Here is a 22,299-nt window from a genome sequence, read left to right as displayed (position 1 = left end):
GCAAGAGAGAGCATCTTCCTCAGCTCAGGGTGGGACTCTGGGCCTTCTTGGGTCACTGACACTCTTAAGAATTTAATAAAAGCTTCTCCTTCCCTTCTCCCAGACTGATGCGTATAAAGTCCAAATTTACGTATAACTTCATAGGGATCCGATCCCCTATCTGGCTCACAGTTCCCAGTTAAAAGCCAAGGCACACAAGGCCCAACTCCAAGGCATTCTTTCCCATGGGAGGTGGGGCAGAAGAGCACAGAGCTGTCCCTACAGGTGTCCAGGCTCAAGTGTCCATTCACACCAATCCATGTGTCAGGAGTAATGGAATATTTTGCAGAAGAGTCTACTGACTTGACGTGGAATATACTAAAATGAACTTTTTTTTCCTGGTTCTCACTAAGAGCAAAGGAGTAAGTCATTCTCTGGAGCTTATGGTCAGGATGAAGGGGTTCTAGAATTCTTAAAGTGGACCCCCACTCCTTCGGCCTGCCTCCAGGCTGACAGCTCCTGGCAGCCTGCCCCAAGGGATCACCCATTCTCCCGTTCCCAGACTGGCCCTTCCTGACTGTGGTGGTGGAGGCTCACCTTGCATGAAGAGAAGTCAGGAAAAGGAAGCTCAGAGGAACTCCTAATGCTGATCTGTCACCCAAGAATTCAGCCTGCCCTGGAGAAGAGGAAGTGAGTGGCCGGGGTCACCCACTCAGTCCAGTGGAGACCTGGGCTCAAGGCTCCGACTGGCCTCTAAAAAAGGCAGGAGTGGCAGGGAGACTCACCCCTGACCACCTCCCCCATAAACAAGATATGAATGGTATCGTCAGGCCAAGTGCCAGCAGGGCCCATGGTCAAGGTGGGCAGTGCGATGGACTGGGGACTGGGGGAGGGAAGACAAAGAAAAGCCAGCCATTGCTACTGACAGAAAACCACTATTTCTTTCCAAAATGTCCCAATGTGACAGGACCCCTGAAGATAAGAGAATTCACCTTCATACCTTTATCAAGTTCTGGCCCTTTGATGCCACTGTCCTGCTGGGTTGGCAAATAGACTTCCATATCACCTGCTAGCTTCTATCCGTGGTGGGCCAGAGATGGACTCTGAGCCTGAGAATTGGCTCACTGGGAGGAAGAGTCTATCACAGACATGGGAGGGACAAGTGGAAGATATGCCGGGAAATGTCCAGCCTCTTTAGTTTGCACTCATGCCTCTCTCCTGGACTTCTGGCCCGGTTTCCCAGGACTCTCCTTAAGATAATAAAAGTACTTGCTCACTGTACTGGGCTTTGCCAGCCCAATGAGACAGACGGGACAAGCTCATTAGAGCCAGAGATGGGCCCTGACATGGGATTGAGGTGGATCTTCTGGCTGGAGTTCCCATCACTGTGTCCACATGACACAAAATTCCCCCAAAATTCTTCTGTCCGTCAGCACCCACTCTTCATCATCACAGCCCTTGCCCTGATGGACCAGGCATCTCCACACAGTGCCTGCCAGGCTCTGGCCCCTACCCTGAGTCTTTGGTTCATTCCATCCCCACCAAACCAACCATTTCTCTTCTACTCACAAAGTACTTATTCATATATTTCCATGGCATTTAATTTTGTACTGCCTTGTGACTGTTATATTGCTGTCTTCTGATATTTAGGAGCAGCCAGGACATCTTTTCAAGACATAAATCAGATCAAACTCTCTTGGTTATAACTTTGCAATGGCTGTCCATTACAGGTACATCAAAATCCAAACTCTACCATGGCCGTAAACTGCACGCCATCTGACTCTCCCACCCACCGACCTCAGCTCCTGTCACCTCCCTCCTGTCCTCTGCTCTGCAACCTGTGGTCTTCTTTCTGTTCTACTTCACGGGTCTTCATGTACTCTCACCTGGAACATGTCTTTTCCCCATGTCTGTGCACGGCTGACCACTTTCACATCATTCAGGTGTTAGCTCAGATGTCACTTCCACAGAGAAATTCCCTGACCATCTAATCCGGAGGAGCCTCACACCATCATGTTCTCTTCCAATATCCTATTTATTTTCTTAACTGTACTCAAAACAACTGGAGTAATCAGGAGGTGCCTATGGTGGCTCAGCCAGTTAAGCATCTGAATCTTGATGTCGGCTTGGGTCACGATCTTGTAGTTTGTGAGTTCAAGCCCCGCTTCGTGCTTTGTGCTGACAGAGCGAAGCCTGCTTGGGATTCTCTCTCTCCCTCTCTCTGCGTCTCCGCAGCTCGTGCTCTCTCTCTCAAAATAAATAAATAAACTTTAAAAAAAACAACAACTGGAGTCATCTTCTTACTTGAACCTGTCCATTCCAACTGGAATGCAAGCTCTGTACAGACTTGGCTGTGTGTCTAGCTCACCACCATATCCCTGGTACTGAGGATGGCAGTCAACACACATTTTGGATGAGTTAACTTCATGCCTATACTGTTCAGGTTTACACCTGTGCGCACAAAGTTTAACTGGACTAAATTCTTTTGGGGCAAGGGTCATGCTTGTATCCGAATAGTTGCTAGTTTGACTATTTAGTATAACTGGCAGCCAAGCCAGTTACTGGGTACATACCCACCCCCTGCCCACCATTTATTCACTTCTGCTCCTTACAAGGTCTGTAAAACATCTCTGGAAATCTCCAACATCTATGGATTTTGTTCTACAGCTTCTCCTTCATACCCTAGAGTACTCTTCCCCTTGCTTACAGCACCAGTTCCCTCTGCTTCCTGAACAAGATACGAAGGCTAGGCAATAAACCTCTGTAAAGAGAGTTATGACAAGGAGAATGACCAGGCCCCAAAGAAGAGAAAGGTCTGGCCAGACAAACATCTCCCTTGTTGGCACCCACCTGTTCAGGAGCTCTGTGGGTCCTGGGCAGTGCCTGCCTTGACCCCAGCCCCAGCCTTTTGGGCCTGGCCTTCAGGATGTCCTGGCCATGGGGGCTGCATGAGAGCCAGAGGAGGAGGTTACAGAGCAGAAGCAGGACTCCAGCCCACTGAGTTTTAGTGTCCTGATTGTGATTTGATAGGCCATTAAGTTTTACTGCCAAACTTCCTTGTTGGGTTTTTATCATCTGTGTAAGTGCACTTACGCTGATTTTCATGACCTGGCACAGGGGCTGCATGTCAACTCCTCGAGCACATTCTTTTCTGGCTGTGGGAATGTTAGCCTCCCGTCAACCCCAAGCTTTCCAATTCCTCTGGATTACACCAACTTTAATTATACCTATGATTTTATTACAGATCAGCTATGGAGACTTCCCTGGATCCTGGAACCAGGATTTTCCAGGGGACCAGATTAATCTGGAAAGCTCCCATGTAACTGGGACCCTATAGGGAGCCTGGATTTTCCTATCCACATTCCTCCTGCCTTGCCTGGAACTTGGCTGAGAGCATGTCAGGAAGTGGGGCTCCTACAGATGCTAGCAGACACACTCAGATTTTAACACTGTGATGAGCTCCTCCAGGGACCGCAGGGCTCTTTCAAAGCTTCTAGCTGTATACACAACAAAGCTGACTCGTAGATACTCACAGACACTCTGGGGGCAGGCTCACACACTGACGGATGCCTCCATCCATCACACAGCCCTCTTCTTGTGCAAAAAGAGAGTGTTTTTTTTTTTTTTTTCTCTTCCTTTACATTAGTGGAAAATGTAGATAACAAGCTTTTAAATTTTTTCTTCCAGGCTTCTATCCTAAGGAAATAATCTGACATGTGGACAAATATTTATGCATGAAACTGTTCTCTGCAGTGTGATTTATCATGGGGAAATACGGTAAACAACTCGAACCTGCAACATTACGGTGCTGGCTAAGTAATTTATGGTGCCATTATACAATGGAATATTATGTGACCACAAAAAGCATGTACAAAAAAGAATTTTTAATAACATAAGAAAACACAAGATAATTTTAAGAAAGATGTAAAGGAAAAACATGCATGGAAAAAAAGGACTTAAATAAAATTAAATCCTTTCTTCCCATCTGGTACAACAAGATGAAGAATACAGAGGAATTAAAGAACAAGATGAAAAAACAAAAATATTAGAACAAAATGCAGGGCACTGGTTTTATAACCTAGGGATGGATTTCCCAGGCAAGCCATGAATCCCAGAGGTCAAGATGGGGAAAGACAGGCTTGCAGAAGGCTCAGGTTTTAATCCTGCCTCTATCTTTTTGGCTAAGTGACCTTTGGCCAGTTTCTCAACCTTCTGGTGCCTTTCTGTCCCAACCTATAAATTAGGGAAAATCATGATATCTACTTCTTAAGATCTGTTGTGAATATCAAATGAGTTAGTAGATACAAACTGCTTAGAACAAATGCCTGAACCATGGTAAGTGCTCCATAAATATTCTACTTAACTATTTGACTACAAAAAAGGAAGCTTTTGTACAATGAAAGGCACCATAAAGTTAGAGCTAGTAACAGACTACAAAGAGAACACGTGGCTCGTGTGAGAAAACATATCAAGATTACTATCGATTAGTATAGAGTTCCAGCTCGAGAAGAAAAAAAACCAGCAGAAAAATGGGCAAAGGATACGAATAAGTGGTTCACAGAAGAACTACGGAAGGCTGACTAGCACATGAAAGGATGCTCAATTTCTCCAGAGGCCAAGGAGCTGTGGGCAAGTTGCCCTTTTGCCCAGTTTGGCAGGAATTGAGAAGGCGGACGGTATCCGTGGCTGGCAAGGATGCAGGCTGTCACACACTGCCAGGTGTGGCAAAGACTTTCTGGAGGGAAGCTGGCAGTATCTATCAAAGCTCAAGCACACTCATCCTGTGGTCCAGAACTTCAGTTTCAGGAGTGAGTCACGAATATTTAGACATGTTCCCGAATACAAATGCTTACAAATGTTCACTGCACTGTTTGACTAATCAAAGACTGGTGGCCAATGTCTATCACTAGGGAATGGTTTAAAATCTGTATCTCAATTATTAAATACTATTCAATGGTTGGAAAGATCGAGGTAGATTTATATGCCAACATCTACATGTACACAAAAACTTCTTCAAGACCCACTGGTAAGTGAAAAAAAGCAAGCCACAGAAGAAGACAGGAAATGATACTATTAACATAAAAAACCTAAACTCAAAACACTGATATTTAGGTAGAAGCACAAAAGGAGGAGAAAGATGTTCCAACTGGTAGCAATGGTCAACCCCAGTAGGGGCTCAGGGGAGGGAGTGGGGACTTCACTGTTCATACTAGATTCTTCTATATCCCTTGAACCTTGCGCTGTCAATAATAAACACGTTAATATTATCCTTATGTTCTTTGTGCAATTAAAAATAAAAGTGATAGCATGAAGGACTTTTATGGCATGACAGTTACACAAATCCACACATGTCAGAAAAAAAACTCTATTTACCTATATGTTGATTGAAAAAATTAAAAAAAAAAGGGGGGGGGGAATAAACTAGAAAGAATGATGCCAAAAAGTGACAAGTGGTTGCTTCTGGATAACGGGATTGTAGGTGGTTTTTTTCCACCTTGATCATTTATACTTCTCTGTACCTTCTAGGTTTTATACGAAGATCATATTAATTGAGAATAAGACAGAAAGTAAGAAGCAGAAAATCTGGAGTCTGACAGGGCTCTGCTACCGAGCCGAGGGAGACAGCCCAGCTCCTGGAAGGCAGGCCAGGCCCAGCAGCCTCCAGCACACGTTTCCAAGAAAACCCCTGGACCTGTTGCCCCGGAATGCAGGTGGATGCGCAGGGGTGCATGGGGGGGACAAGCTGCTTCTCGGGGACACCCTCCCTGTGAGCCCTCCTTTGTTCCTTCTACCAGCCCCACGTAGGTGACGCTCCCTCAGGTAGTGTCCTTCCGTGGCCCAATGCAGGGCTGCAGGCACACAGACGGGGGGAGCAGGTGGGTGTTCCTGCAGCCAAACACACAGTGACAAGAAGATGAGGACAATGCATTCTGACTTTTCTCCTTCAGGAAGTTGCAGAAAGAAACAAAAGGCTCCAGGAGCGGCAGTAGTCTGTGTTCGGCCACCACACCCTTTTTGGACACTGTCCTCTGCGGGGTCAGAGAGCTGGGCCTGGTGCTGCAGCCTCCCTCGTCCATGCCAGGCCCCACACTGAAGGCCAGATGGATGCAAAGGGGGAAGCGCTGAGCCATGGAGGGTTGCCCCAGGGCTACGAGTGAGGCCCCCACTCTATCCCTACACTGCACAGCACACACCCTCCTCTCAGAGCCCACTGCTCACACTCAGACTGTCCTCCCCAGGAGGCTCATCCCAATTCCGGAAGGCGAGGTCCACGGAGCAAACCTGCTTGTAAATCTCAGCCCCTGTCGTTCCCTCGGTGTGATCTGGGCCAGGACTGGAGCTAACGTACGTGGGGGGCCCTGCACTGTGCTGAGCGCCTGTGCTTATTTGCTCAGTGATGACTCAGGCATCAGATGTAGAGGCTGCAGAAGGATCTGTGTGAGGTTTCTAACCCACTCCAGCTAGAAGGCAAGGGTGAGGGAAAGAAGGTAATAAGGCAAGAGGAGAGGCTGAGGTGGAAAGTAAGTGGCAAGAAAGCTGGAAAAGACGGTAAAGAAGCAGGAGGCCACTGGAGGTTTGATAATAGGCAACAACAGGGGCTTTTCCTGCCAAGAATCCAGGGGGTCAGCTCCATAGGTACCCTGTGAAAGTTCAAGCACAGAACCAAGTGATTTGCTTCTGGAACGTACAGATGCCAGGGAGCACCCACCTGGGGCAGGCATCAGTCAGGTGGAAAGCTGAAGATCCTTTCTCTTCCTGGCCTTTCAGAGTGGAACCGGGAAGCATCTGACATTGAGCAAGCACACACTCTGTGCATAGAAATAACACTGCAAAGAGGGACCATGACTCTTTCTGGGAGTCAGTGTCAGGAAGGTTAATTTTCTTCTCTATATTTTCCTACATTATCCCTTTATAAAATGTACATGCATCCCTTTTTAATTACCAGGAAGTCAGAAAAACAAATTCAGCTTTTTAGTTTGAGCCCTATTTCAGACTATTGGCATCTTTAAAAATCTTAAATGCAATTGTTCAGTATTTTAGCTAGCTATCCTTTTTCCAGCTCTAACCCTTGCAGATTTAGAAGTATGCCTTGTTTTTTAGAGTGTTAACAAAACTGTTGAATAAAAAACAAGTACCACCCTCTAGACAGAGCCAGGCCTGACTCACATTCATTCAGCACCAAGGAGGTGCTCCTGTCAGGGCGGCCCCATCCCGCCCCTCTTATCCATACAGTCAGGAAAACAGAGATTTGCTTTTGATAAAAGAAAGACGTGCTAATTCACGAACTCAGTAATCATGTCCTAAGAGACAAATCAAGCACATCCAGCAATCCTTAGTAGAAACTATGGTCTCCTGTGTTGAAAGATCCCAACTTGTTCTTCTAAGTCTCCAAACGGTCTGCTTCTAAACTACTTCCTGTTTGCTCTGGGATGGAAGCCTGTAATACTACTGATTTCCAGCATTCACCTTTTATGCACTTGGGAAAACTAGGACAGCACTGCCAGTCTCTGGCCTCCTGCCGTTTGTCCTTTTCCCCAGGTCAAATGCCACAAAAGTGGTTTCCCAAGCACTGCAGGTTATGGGGAGCACTCCAGCATCAGACGCACAGCTAGGCAGCCAAAAGTTCGGTGCTTGCGGCTCTCCCCTCTTGGGTTCCGAATTCCCTCAAAACTGCGTGCATTCCCTCCCTTCTCAGATGACAGACCATGCTCCTGGATATGGAAGTACTGTGCAGAGAGATTATCCAATGGGAAGCCATTCCCCTCTGACGGGAACATTAACAGGCAGCTCATCAGGAAGTTTCCCCTCATGCTATTGCCCTGATCCCTATCACTGCTGGTCCAGCAGAAATAAACCCACACACATACACACGTGCACAGCCAGGGGGCTAGCAGGTACTTCGTCTGGGAACGCAGGGGCCCTCACAGGCAGACACCCACCAGCAGAAGCCACAGATGTCTCCCGTTTGCTAAGTTTGAAATCAGAGCCCCCTCAACAGGGCTCTACACAGAGCGAGGTGGCTTTCAAAATATTTATTAATAACAATGACTAATGGGGAAAACAAGAGCCATCTGGTTTCTGGCTCTCTAATTTAGCTCTAAACAACTTTATTAGTTTGTTTTCTCATTCTTTAAGCCCTTATTCCATGCCCACAGATGACCTTGGGTGGGGGAGGGGTGAAGTAATGAACAAGATCCTTCTGGTTCAGGGAGGGAAGAGGGTAAGGGACAGACAGGTTCCAGGCCCCAGACCCTGTAAGCATCAGCTACTACAATAGACTGCTCACAACCAAAGACTACAAGAAAGAACACAGACAAAAATTACCCAGTGTGCAACCCAGGTTCTGAAAAAGAAACGGCTTAATAAACAATTATTAAACAATTCCAATATGGGGCGCCTGTGAGGCTCAGTGGGTTAAGCACTTGACTTCGGCTCAGGTCATGATCTCGTGGTTCGTGAGCTCGAGCCCTGCTTCAGGTGAGCCCCGCTTCTTTCTCTCTCCCCCTCTCTCTGCCCCTCACTCACTTGTACCCCCCTTCTCAAAAAACAAAACAAAACAATTCCAATGTATCTGGTACATATTGTTTTGGAATAATATACAGGATTCATCAAAGGGGTCCATACTCTTCACGCTGAGATGCATAAACCACAAATCACTGCTCACACCATTCTGTACTGTGTCAGGAGCTGGGTAGGCTCTCTTGATGCAGGCTGCAAGGACCGACACGCAGGGGTGACATTCCCAGGGAGGAACTGATCACAGTCAGCCAGTACTGCTGGGACAGGGATGCAGGCGGTGTGATCCCAATTCTAGACGCAATGTAACTTGCTGCCAGACTGGCTTCCATCGGCAGCTCTGACATGGGTGGGGAGAGCACATCTCAGCCAGGAAGACGCTGCAGGGCTCACTGGCAGGCAGCTTTTCGGTTCCTGCCAACCACAGGGACACGCTCACTAAGGCCCTGGCAGGGCTGGGGGTGAAATGCTCCCAAGGCCCCATCATCACCCTTAAGCAGGAAGCTCTTTGAAACTTAGTTGTTTGCGTGTTTTGTCAGTTTTCTAGAAATTCAGAAAAAAGGGTATAGGAATACTTTCCTTTGGATTCTCTTAAAAATCTGGCACTTATTAGAAAGAAAGGAGCTGAGGAAATCCCCAATGGTGATCTGCTTGTGAACAGCTCCCAACTAACCAAACCCATGCGATACAGCAGAGAAAGGGGAGAGTGGGGAGACCAGGGCTCAGCAGTATAGGACTTATACAGCAATGTACAATTTGTGCCATTTCTCTGTGAGACAGTCTCCTTGTCTGTAAAATGGGGCTAATCATACTTGCCTTTTGGCGCTGTGGGTAAGGTGAAAGGTGACCCTAGGGGGAGCCACTTTATCACCACAGGGTGATACACAGCTGTTAGCATAAAGATCCCTACACATGCGACGATTAATACTGCATTCTCCTCACTGAATATGCCTCTGTGGACAGGACGGTTTATGGCACTAATCTACAAAGTAGTTATTTATAGGGGTGTCTGGGTGGCTCAGTCGGTGAAGCATCCAACCCTTGGTTTTGGCTCACGTCATGATCTCATGGTTTCATGGGTTCGAGCCCCATGTCAGGCTCCATGCTGATAGTACGGAGCCTGCTTGGGATTCTCTGTCTCCCTCTCTCTCTGCCCCTCCCCTGCTCGTGCTGTCTCTCTCAAAATAAACAAATAAACTTTAAAAACTAAAATAAAATAAACCCAAAGTGGTTATTTCTTGCTTGTTTTTCTTCACAATCTCTTTCCTGCCATCACTGGACCAAAGAGCTGGCCAGAAGCTCTAAGAGAAGGGCATGCCCCGCCTCCCATCTGTCCCAGGGTGCCGAGGACCCTGGGCACCCATGGCAGTGGGCCTGACTTTCCTAGGAACTCTGTGTCCCAGGGCTGTCATCCCCTTGCTCACCCCTCCAGGTGCAACCTTCTCCCTCTTGGAAACAAATTGTAATCAATTTCTCCATTCTCCAAGAGGATGGGGAGGACATCCTGAGGCCTCCCAGTCATTATTGCAGACACCTTTTACAGCACTCACACATTTCCCTTCCTTGATCCACTGTGGCCACTTCAGGGCATGAAACTTTCAGGTGAAGCAGAAGGAAGGCACTTTACATGCTGGGGGATCTGAGGCTCCAGACCTGGCCTCGCTGGGCCGTCTCAGCTGCTGGGCAAGATACAGGCTCTGTTGGGGCCTCAATTTCCCCCACCTAGATTAGAGGTGATTACTGGGTAGTATCTCAGGACCCCTCCAGTCCTAATTCCTCCAATTCTGGGAAATTTATTTGCATTTCCCAACTTATGCTGACTTAGGGGAACGTACTCAGGCCCACTAGGTTGAGGTGAGGAACACCGGGGCCCGATGAGGACATGGGTACTGTTCCAATGGTGATGCAGGGTGGGCTGTGTGTGCCGTGGGGGCGGGGAACCTTGCCTGGCACCAGTGCATCCTGGCATAGAGGAGGCATCCAACAGGCCAGTGCTCACTGGACTCGTGTCCCAGAGCAGTGCCTGTCCTATGCTGAGAGAGGAAAGGCTGTGGCAGGAGCAAGGTTCCACTCACATGGGGCGTGGAACATGACGAGAACAGAGGAGTGTTCCTTCACAAACTGGTCAAAGTCTTCGTCGGTCAGGTGATAAACGGAGCCGCCCTCATCTGCCCAGGGAGTCTCGGGGACCTGGGGCTGTGGCGGCTGCGGACTGGAAGACCAAAAACAGGCAGAGCTCAGAGCAAGCCCGGGGCCTGAGCAGCCCTTACGAAATCCAGCCCCCTGGTGAAAGCTCCCACTGGCTCATATGGCCTGCTGCAAGGGCTCACCAGAAACCCCTCAGTGGAGAAGCCAGGGGTGAGCGATCTGGCCCTGCCCACCCTGCCTTCCCCTGAGAGCCCCAGAAGTGCAGAGCTGATGTCTTCTTATAAATAATGGCTTTCAGCCAGAGCTCCCTAGGCAATTCAAGAAACCCCACTTCCTCCCAAGAATCTGGGGGTTTGATAGCATCTCAAGCTCTTTCAAACTTTCAGCAAACTGGCAAGAATAAATAGCAACAAAAAAGTGACCTTTGGAAAAGCTCTCTGTTGTGCTTGGTAGCTCCCCACAGGAAGGGCAGAGAGTGGGGAGAGGAAAGAACGGGGGGGCAGGGTATGTGCAGTGGTATGGAGGAAAGAGAGAGGCCAAGTGTATGAGAAAGACCAAATTTGGGCTGAGGAAGGGGCTGGGAAAGGGAGGCTGCCACATGGGTGGTGCGAGGTGTTCACTGACCAGCATGGGAGGAAGGTTGTGATGAGGAAGAGTGAGGCCAAGGGAAACAAGATCAGGGACACCCTAACCTTGACGGCATCTACACTATATCACTAATCCTTCCTAGAGACAACTGGATAACTGGAAGGAAGTTATCTAGTTCTCTCAGAGGAAGAGCGCTGGAGCAGGAAGTCAGGCTTGGAGGTCAGTCCAGATCCCTCCTCCCCACCTGCTAGCTGAAAACCTGGGGAAGCTGTCTAACCTCCCAGGAGCCTGCTTCCACCTGGGATGACCGCATGCTGGTATCTGCATCACCAGACGTTCTGGGGAGAGGCTGCAGGAGCCCTCTGTTGCTCCAGAGTTGAAGACAAGACTGCTGGTGACACAGAGCTCCGGCTGGTTTGCTGCCACACGCACCTTTGCCAGAGCACCTTAATTGCCGCTTGAAAAAACCCTTTAGGATGACAAATGTGAAAAGACAACCATCGTTTCCTGCCTTTGAGAGCCTACAGTAGAGAAAAGGTGTACGGTCCCAGCAGCCAGAACTAGAGATAATGAGACAAAATGTGGCTGACACAATGGGATCTGCCGACCCCGCCGTGTGACTAGCAGAGCGGAACCTGCCACTCCCCACCCACAGAGGGCCTGGGTTTGATGTCACCTTCAGAAGCCCTCCCTTCTGGCCTCAGCCACCCTGAACCCAAGCAATGGGAAATAGCAGTAAGAGGGCAAACCACTTCCAGCCCACGCACGGCCAGTGTCAGATGCGGCTGGTGGCAAAATCAAGCTTTAGAATGGGTCGCTAGCCAGACGACGGTCCTAGACCGACACCAGGAGACCTAGGCTCCCATACTTGGACTCAAAATACCACTAATTCCACTTTAGGGAATTTATCTTTCCAGTACACCTGCACACAGGCAAAACTATGTATGTTTGAGGTATTTGTTGTAGGATGGTCTGTCATGGCAAAGACTAGAAACAACCTGTGTTAGTTGGTAGGAAATGGTTACATAAACTGCGGTCCGTCCACACTATGGGGGTTCAGCATGATGAAGAACAAAAAGCTCTCTATGCATGGACGTGGATAGACCACGGGGACGTACCGAACAGGCCATAATGTACTAATTTTTGCATAAAATAGGGAGAGATAAAAAAAATTAGTAATCTGCATTTGCTTGTATCTGCATAAAGAAACTAATCAAAGTCGTTGCCTCTAGGGGGTTGGGGGGTGGGGAACAGGATGAAGGAAACACATGGAAGCAAGACCTGTCAATGTAGGATTTTTAAGTATCTTTTTAAAGAATCATTTTTATTACGTGAATGGAATCTATTAAAAATGAAAATAACTTTTAAACATCTTGTGACAGCACAGAATGGAAAAGACATGGCTTAGCTGCTGTACAAATGTATGAAAGTGCCTGAGAAACTTCTAGTTAAGCACAGAGAACACACTCTAAAACCACCACAGTAATAGTACAAGACTTAAAAAGAAGAAAGTAAGAACCCACAGAAGCAAAAAGAACAGGAAAGAATACAACGGCGAAGATAGAAAAAGAGGTCAGTGCAATTTTAGAAGCTAGGAAACGGACCTAGCAAAACAGAAGGCAGAGACCTGAGGTGCTGGGTGCGGTCAGGGGGCGGGGGACAACCACACCCATAGCAAAGGTGCTTAAGGACCCCGAGGCACCACCCCTTGAAGCAGGGCTGTGGCTGGGGCTAGAAACAAGGGCACATGGAAAGCCTGAAAGCCAGGCCCTCAGATCCTGGCCCTCAGACTAGCAGCCAGGTGAACACCCCTCTCCCACCCAGTAGACAACAGCTGACTCTCTGGAGAGGATTGCCAGAGCTGGGCACAGTGGCAAGAGTACTCACTAGACAGAGAAGGATTGAGCAGAAGTCTGAGGCCAAACGCAATGGCTGAATTATGCCTTTTACATCTCTCTCCTTGAAGACTGGGGCTCCCACTTACCACTGTACCTCCCACACTTAATGATGCACACACCCAGGAGATGCGTTTTGAATAAATGATGGAATGAGAGAAGAATGGTTGAAGGAACTGTGTGTTTAATATGGAGAGGACGTGGGGAACACAATAGCTATCTTCAAATATTTCACACTGCATCAGAAAGAGAAAGTAACGTTTATTTTCTATGGCTCCGAAGGGGAGAACCAACAAGTAGAAGCTCCAGAGAAAGAACCTTCAGTCAACAGAAGAACCTTCTACCTACAAGAGATGGGAGGGAAAGAGAGCCATGCTGGGAGCCAGAAGAGCTGCGTTTGAGTCCTATTTCCTCCATTTACCAGCTCTGCAGCTTAAGCCACCAACCTGACCTCAGACACCTACAAGACAAAGTATTTGGAGGCCTTTCCTTACCTCTCAGGTACATCTAGACAGATAATGTTCCAGAGTAAGATATTTTATAAATTTATAAAGTACTACCCAAATGTTCCTACATATCCTTCATAACTGAAATCATAGAAATCATTCAAACATGAGTGGGCGACCTCAACATGAGGCAAGGCCCTGTTCTCTGAGGCGTTCGAGTGGGACTGAGGTAGGTAACCATATCTGTTCTAGAGGTAATACAAACATTACAAGGGAAACTCTAAGGGCAGATTCACTGATGTTTCTATTCCCTTCCCATCCTGCGACTCTGATTTCCTGGGCTCTCCAGACTGGGAAATTCACACAAATCAGATCCTTATCTGAGGTAGGTGCCCATGCCACAGGTGAGAAGATGCAATAAGCATCAGAAGTCAAGAAAACTTTGTGATTACTTTCAGTTCACTGCTGGTTGGGATAAAAATACACAGGCAGAAACAGGTGGCTAAGTCAAAATGGACTGCCATGTATATACCCTCTATGTGCCAACCCACTCAGCAGCATGAAACCTACAGAGAGGAGAATGAGAAACATAGCCAGTGGGGGCCCAAAGGGGTCCCACCTGCCATGATAAACACACCCACGCTGGGGCCCTTGCACACTCAGACCCCAAGGTCTTCACCTGGCCTCACTCAGTGCCCAGTGGCTAGCCACTCGTTGGGGGCGGTGGGAAGGAGATCTGGATTCCTCTCTCCTGGTCTTCTGAAAGTCATCCAGAGAATTAACAAGGCCAGATCCATTCTCATTCTTCTACACTTGGCCACACATAAGCCCTGAGCAACCAACAGGGAGGCCCAGGGAAGAGGTGCAAGGAAGCAGGAAATGTGAGAACACTGCTATCCACCAAGACGTAGGACAAAACCGGTAAAGACATGAAACACCTGGCACGGCAGGGGGAGGGGGGCACACCTGGGTGGCTCAGTCAGTTAAGTGTCCGACTTCAGCCCAGGTCATGATCTTGTAGTCTGTGACTTCAAGTCCCATGTCAGGCTCCATGCTGACAGCTCAGAGCCTGGAGGCTGCTTCGGATTCTGTGTCTCCCTCTCTCTCTGCCCTTCTCCCACTCACACTCTGTCTCTCTGTCTCTCTCTCAAAAATAAATAAAACATTAAAAAAATTTAAGAAAAATAACATCTGGCACAGGGAAAAATCACACACAGACCTGGGTACCTGTAGGGGGAAATTCACAAAAACATCACAACACATAATCTTACAGTGGGGTGATGGAAGGGCCTTCCTTTCCTTTTGTTTAAATATATTTTTAAGTTTTTCTATAATAACGTGTCTCACTTGGAGAGTCCTAAAATCAGGAAACATTTTAAAAAATTAAAAAACAGTGATATTGCTAGCTTGTGCTGGGGTGTGAGAGGAGGCAGCTCACTGCGGGGTCCTTTAGGACCTACCCTTGCTATGCTGGGGTGGGGTGGGCTACAGCCATGCCTTCGGAGGAGCTGCCCCCATGAGTGCCTCTGACACAGTGATCATGGGGGGTTGGGCAGCTGGGCAGGGCTGCTCAGGGAGACCCCGATGCTGCACGCCCCCTCCCTGGAATCACCCTACTAACCTTCTCAAAGAGCCTGGAGACCAGGGCTGGACCAGGGGCTGCTAACAAGGTTTCCTTTCCAAGTTCCCATGTGGGGTGAGGAGAGGGAGGAAGGAGGAGATGGGAAGTGGGGAGGCACCAGCCCAGGACTGCCTCCAGGTCTCTGTCCAGAGCACAGTGTGGTGGAGGAGGTGGGATGGCGGTGGGCAGAGGGGGGTGGGGTGGAGAACAAACTGCCAGGCTCCAGTGGGGAGCTAATCACCTGTCTCAGAAATTCCACTGACGTGCTCCCCTTGTGCAGGGTTAGCAAGCAAGTCTGAACACTATTTAAAAGAAAACTAAACCTTATCCTTCCAAAAAGATAGGAGTATATTTTGAAACCAGAAAAGGTTAGAGAAGGGGGAGGGAAGCAGACAGATTTTATGCTCTGGTGACAAAAGAGATGGCTATTTGTTGAAACCTTCTCCCAAAGCAGAGTGAGATGTGTCTGGCTGGAAGAGAGGACATGCTTATTATCAAATGACAAAAGAAACCAGGGGAGTGAAGGCCCAGGTTAAGACAATGAATACACAAGAATGGGGGGCCACCTTCCCGGGCAGGGGCTGGAAATGAGTGATAGATGGGGACAGACATGTGGAAATGCTTCCAAGAAACAAAAGATGCTATGCAAACACGATGCTTCCGCTGTGTTTTATCTCCTGGGGACTGACAACAGAAGACAGAGATTCAACCGTTAGAATCTGACAGTTTGTTGTTTTTTGGCGGGGGAGGGTACAAAATTCATCCTCCTTTCCCATTCTGAAAATACACATTTTCAACCTCCGTATCTTCGGATAACTAATTACTTAACCTTTTGCCCCTCAGGGAATGATGTCAATGAAGACCCACCATGCTGGCAACTGGGGAAGGGGTAGAGGGCTCCAGCCAAAACTCAGGGGAGCTGCTGTTGCCCAGGGGCAAGCCTGGCCCTGCTACCTGTCACCTGCAGGAGCCTGGACAAGCTCTTTATGGCTTTGCACTGCTACCTTTTTCATTAAATAAGGCTAACAATAATGTCGTCCTTACAAGGCAGTTCTGAGGATTACATGAGAATCCATAGGAAGTCTTTAGAACAGGGTCAGTCACAAAGTAGAGCCCAAAAAATGTTAGCTGGTTATTATTCCAAGAATTATGCACAAAGAGCCATACATCGGCAGTGACTGGTAAGTGCCAGACTGATAACAGGTAGAGCCAGAGCAAGCAGGGTAAGTGCTCAGCTGGGGATGGCCCGAGGAGGCTGCCAGGAGAGGCGACCCCCTCCCCTGCTCCCGTGACGGGAAGGGGTGGGGGGGACAGACTCCCCATTCAACACACCAGTCAAGGTCATGCCCAAGCCACACGCCTAGTACGATGGGGGTCCAGGTGAGGGATACTTTGGGTTGTAAGGATCTATCACGTTACAAATAGGCACACAAGGTCGCCAAGAAGCAGCGTCTGTGGGGAGTGCACATGAATGGCAAAGCACTCTGCAAATCTAAGCTATGAGAGTATTTCCTAGCAGCTTCACAGCACCGAACACAGAATTATGTTTGAAATAAGTGTTCAGTTGACAATTCAATTTTCAGAGAGACCTGCAGTGGGGCCTCTCTCAAAACTGACATCCAAGGCGAGAAATACCCTTAGCCAGCAGATAGACAGTAAGGGGGAAACGCTATTTAAAATGCTGTCACCATGGCCACAGTCACACCAAGTCCTCCTGGCTCCCATATCCTAACCCCACAAAGACCCCATCTTCACCTAGAAGCAACCCAGAAACCACAGTGTGGCAGCACAAAGGGCCCTTTGCCTTCCTGCTTCTCTTCCCCAGCTCCAGCCACAGCCCTGTGACCAGGGACCGCCCTGGGGAAGGGGTACCCTCCCTCCAGGCACACACCCCTGAGCCAACCGCCCCACTTACTTTTTCAGCCATTCCACAATGTCCTCAGCTGTGGACCCATAGTTGTCATACTGGAACAGAAACCGTCCTTTCCTGTGAAATGTGGACAGACAATGTCGGCTCAGCCAGGGATGCAAATGCCACCATGGAGGGGAGCGAGCGTCAGAAGGGAGGCAGGAGACTTACTCGAAATAGCAGATGGTGGGGTAGCCTCGCACATTATACTCCTCCTTGACGTTTTCAAATTCCGAGGGGTAGACGTTCATCCCAGCCAGCACCTAGGAGCAAAGGGAGAACAGGCCTATTGGCCCTCTGCCCCACAGACAACATCCCCACCTTGCCAAGCACAGCTTATCTGTCTATCCCACCAGAAACAGATGAAGGGGACAAAGCCTCACAAACTGACGTGCAGCCCTGGGCAGAGGGGGGAGCATGGGAAGCTAATGCAGCTGGGAATGAGGGCTGAGAGCTCTGGAAGACATGGGGCCTGGGTCAGGTGGCACCCTCTGTACAGGCATTCCCTTTACTTGCCTGCGGGGTGGCTATCCCAGAGTGAAACCCAAGTTCTGAGGGCTGAGGAAGACAGGTGGCTTTGCCACCAAGTTCAAGCAGGTCCTAGAGTGGGGCTGCTGCCATCCAAAAAAACATTATGCCTCCTCCCTGCCCCTGTCAACTAAGGTTTCACTCCTCTCTTAAGTTACAGTCACTGCTCAGCCACCCCACAACATCCTCATGGCCTGTCCTCAGTCTGTCCACCCAGGCTTTGTGTGCAATGTTCTTGGACCTCACAGCTTGTACGTGGCCAGGGAGAGAGTGTGGCTCTTGTACAATCCATCTGCCTGACTCTCCTCCCTCCAGACTCCCAGATTCCCCACCTCTCTCCTCCTGTTTGTAAGCATCGCCTACAGCCTGATTGTACCATCTTCAAAGTTTGAACATTTTTTTGGTTGCAGGGGTCCCCATATCCAACACTTCTAACTGGGAAAGGAGAATTTTAGTAGCTGTGTTACTGACAACAGGGCTAAATACTAAGAACAACCCAGAGTCCTCTAAAACTCCTTCCCTGAAGCAGTAATCTTTTCTAGGGCAGGATCAGGTGCCCGGAAAGGACTTTGAATCTGTTCTTCTAAGGAGAATGAAGATAGAGTGGCCAGATACAGGAAGGCTGTTCCACAAAGCAGGGCAGCATGGAGGAAAAGGGAAGGGGACTTCAAAAAGCCAGGAGCAGTTATAGAGGCAGAGAGAAGAAACACGGGAAGCTCATTTTGCTGAACAATATAGAAGGAAACATAGGATGGGAGGGGGATGGGCTAAATGGGTAAGGGGCACTAAGGAATCTACTCCTGAAATCATTGTTGCACTAGATGCTAACTAACTTGGATGTAAATTAAAAAAATAAAATTAAAAAAACAAAGAAGGAAGCATAGGACAAGAAAAACGACAATAGTCTCAGTGGACAAGAAACTTGATTCAGAAGACTGTGTCCACTTAGGAATCATGTGGCCTTGGGCAAGTCACTTACCCTCCCTGAGGCTCCTTGTGTGGAAGACATGGGCGATGGGAATATCACAGGGCTCTTAAGAGAACTGAACCAGGTGACCCAGGTCAGAGGTTCAGCACAGGACTGATGTTGAACAATCGTCAAGTTCTTGACTTCCTACCAATCCTCCTGGTGATGAAAGCCTCTGGCAGCACCATCCCTAGAGGCATCTAAACAAGTCTTTCTGGGGCGCCTGGGTGATTCAGTCTGTTGCATGTCCAGCTCTTGATTTCGGCTCAGGACATGATCTCATGGTTGTGGGATCAAGCCCTGAATCAGGCTCTGCACTGAGCGTGGAGTCTGCTTGGGATTCTCTCCCTCCCTCTCCCTCTGCACATGCATATATGTGTGCTTGCACGCTCGCTCTCTCTCTCTCTCTCGCAATAAATAAAAAACATTAACCATGTCTTTCCAACTGTTTTAGGTACCTAGCACAATGCCTGGCATACAGTAAGCACACAATGTTTACTAAATCTCCAATTTCTACACACCCCCCCCCAGCTCATTTGTGGGATGTTGCAAGGAATACAGGGAGAATTAGTCTGAAATAGAACTTACTAGAAGACCTGGAACCCTCTAAAAGCCATTCTGTTCATTTCCCCAGACTGATTCAGCAGCCTGTTCCAGTAATAATTGTCTACTTTAAAGTTCTTTTTTTATTCTAATTGATCTCCCTAGTGTCAGTGCACATCCACCATGAGATTAATCTTCCACATCCTCCTCTTTCATTACATCACTTCCCTGCACAAAACCTTTCAATTCCACTAAATATGAGCTAGAATCTAACTGCACGCTCAAAGATCATACAGTCCCTATCTCATTTCTGAATTCTTCTTTCTTACAAAACCCTTAATTGTACACCTGCTAGAGTCTAGGTTTATGATTCTCCCAGGAATTGGAAAGTCTGAGATCTCTGCACAGGGAGGAAGTTGGACCGATCTCCGTCTAAGGCACCTTGCAGATGGGTAATATACCACAGTGGCCAGGAGCCTAGGCTCAGGCGTCATGATGTTGGGTCCGAGCCCTAACTCCTCACTTAGTAGACACATTTCTTTGAATAAGTCAGATGCCTCTGTGCCAGTTTCCTCATCTGTAACCACCTCTTATGACTGCTGTGAAGACTGAATGAGATAGTACAAGCAGCGTAACTACAGCACTCAGAACATGCCAGCTGTTTTCATCAATACTACGAAGCAGCTCTGAACTCTGCACATGCTGTGCTCCCCTGGCCCTGACATTTTGTCTTCTCGTCCCTCTGCTTAGGATGCCCACGTCCCATCTCTCAGTTACTACAGAAGACTTATTCATCCTGTAAGGCAAATCCAATCCCACCTTCCAGACAGCCTTTCCAAACCACCTTTGCTTGTGATGAACTTTCAACTCTCTGGGTTTTTGTAGCACTCTTGTACCACTTGGGGGCATTTATTAATGAGATAAATATTTTTTGAACAACTACGTACACTTTTTGGAGTCTGGAAAGCCAACTGAGGCAAAACTGGCCTCGGCTTAAAAGTTACGGCCACAACACCTGACCCTGAGCCACATGTGCCGGTGCCGTTCGGTTAGCGCGACCCGTTCTGCCTCATGTTCAGCCCGTGTTCTGACAGGAACAATCATGGATGCTTCACAGAGCAGACAACACATGAGCTGGTGCTCAAGGGAGAGTGAGATTTCCACAGACATTCCAGAAAGAGAACGTGGAAGCAAGACAAAACAAGATGCAGCCCAAGAGGTAGGGAATATATGCTGGTTTAACTGGACTGTAGGACACAGAAGGGGGCAGGAAGAGAAGGCTGGACAGGTTCAGTGAACTCACTCTGGAAAAGGCTCTCGTGCCTAAGAAACCAGGACTTTGTTCAAGAGGTACTGGAGGGTTTTCCAGCTGCATTCTTTTCTTTTTTAAAAAAAATGTAAACAGGTCAAGCTGTAAGGGGCGAGTCGTGGGTCAGGGAGAGAAGTCAGCAGCCTTCGGCAACCACTCTGTGTGGGCTAACCAGGGCCTGACCCAGGATGGCAGGCAGGGAGAGGACAGAGGGTGTGAGGAAGAGAGATGTGTGATGATGCTCTGGCAGAAAGGCACGTTGTCAGCGCAGCCTGGGGTACTTGGGAAGTCATGAAAGAAAGCTGCCAGTCTGCTGGATGGAAAGGTACTGAATTTTATTTTAGACATTCTGCATTTGGGACACAGGGAGAAAAATCCAGACCAAGATGTCAAGCAGGGAATCTGATACATGATACTGGAGCTCAGGGTCTCAGGCTCCATGGAGCTACATTTTGTTGAAATTATGGATGTAGATAAAATCACCGAGGGAGAGGCCATCACAACAAGGAAAGCACGGTGCCAAGCCCTTGGTCCTAATAAGAAAAGAAGCTGAAAAGGCAGAATCTTGGGAGCACCCTCATTTAGTGAGTGGGAGGAATGGGAAGTACAAATAGGAAGTGTGTCTATGAAGTGTCTGTAGCTCACAGAGCTGTTTCCACACACCAGCCACTTGCTCTTCACAACAACCTAGTGAGGTGGGCGGGGTTTGCGTTATCATATCATTTTACAGATAGGGAAACAGAGACTCCGAGCCTATTTGCCCAAGATCTCCTCGCCGGTTAGTAAGAGCCAGATCCAGAGTCTGATGTGCACAGGTCTATCACCATGACCACCCCATGTCATGGTGTTTACATCTAGATGGCCCATCATGGCCAAGAGAAACAAAAGACTCAGCGTGGACCTCAGTAACTAGCAAAGCTGGGAAGAGGAAGCAGATGGGGACAGGCTCACTCCGACAGCTGCTCTGAGACAGGGAGCAGCAACGGCTGCTGACGAGGATGGCAATTAGCAGGGATAGGTGGGACAGACACCGATGATTCACCAGACATTAATGACAGCAAAAGAGAGGCAGAACTGAGTTTGGAAAATGGCAAAGGCTGAGCATCCCTGATCCGGCCTGGCTTACATCTTCATGACATCATCAAGTTGGACACCTCCCAAGAAATCTGTAGAGGAGGAAGGTTTCTGACCCTTGCCACAGACATGGGCTAGCCAGAAAGGGTTCGTGGACGACAGAGATGAAGAGGAGACGAGGTGCCAGTCCAGCTAGGTCTCAGCAGTGGTGAGGGGTAGGCTTTAGATTTCCGGGGGCAGCCCACCTCTGCCCTGCGTGTGCGGACGGAAAGGAATCATGCTTCCAGTCACCCTCTCTGGGGAGCTGTGGCTGCACCATGAGCCCTGGCCTCCAGAGGCCTCTCGCAGAAGGTGGTGTCTATATGGCCAGACCTTTCCCTATTTATGGAGTGGGGAAAGGGTGAGAACTTTCAAAAGGTGCTTTCCTAAGAAACAGAACAAAACATACCCCAAGCGAGAAAATACAGAAGGAAATGAATGTGTTCATACAAACAGATGCCTTAGGCCAAGGTAACTAACACCTGGCAAAGCTGGGCTTGACCAGCCAGGCTCTCCAGGTACTCAGACGATCCCACTGAGTTTTCTGTAACGTTGTCTAGGGAACTGGGAGGGTCACTTTTTATGTTTCTTGACCTGGGTGCAGGCAGGAAAGGCAGGCACTGCTGTTGTTGTTGTTTCCTTTTTTGGAACCAACTACCCTTAACACAAATAATCTTCAGGGATAATCTTGAGAAAGAGCATAGTATGAGCCCAGGGCCAAGGGGCAAGCCCTCAG

The 22,299-nt window shown here is 48.5% G+C and overlaps 1 protein-coding gene across 1 annotated transcript in view; it reads right to left on the bottom strand.

Annotated features, from left to right (window-relative positions):
* Nucleotides 1–22,299, bottom strand: part of PDIA5 (protein disulfide isomerase family A member 5) — a 91,370-nt gene that overhangs the window by 18,243 nt on the left and 50,828 nt on the right. The window contains exons 9-11 of the mRNA XM_003991711.6: nt 17,275–17,366; nt 17,110–17,181; nt 10,572–10,708 (exon numbers count right to left, since the gene is read on the bottom strand). Of these exons, the coding sequence (XP_003991760.1) occupies nt 10,572–10,708; nt 17,110–17,181; nt 17,275–17,366 (301 nt within the window). The remainder of the gene's footprint in view (nt 1–10,571; nt 10,709–17,109; nt 17,182–17,274; nt 17,367–22,299) is intronic.

Source organism: Felis catus, chromosome C2 (genome assembly GCF_018350175.1).
Source record: "Felis catus isolate Fca126 chromosome C2, F.catus_Fca126_mat1.0, whole genome shotgun sequence".
NCBI lineage: Eukaryota > Metazoa > Chordata > Mammalia > Carnivora > Felidae > Felis > Felis catus.
Note: the sequence above shows the minus strand (reverse complement) of the source record. Positions and strands in the feature narration are given on the sequence as shown.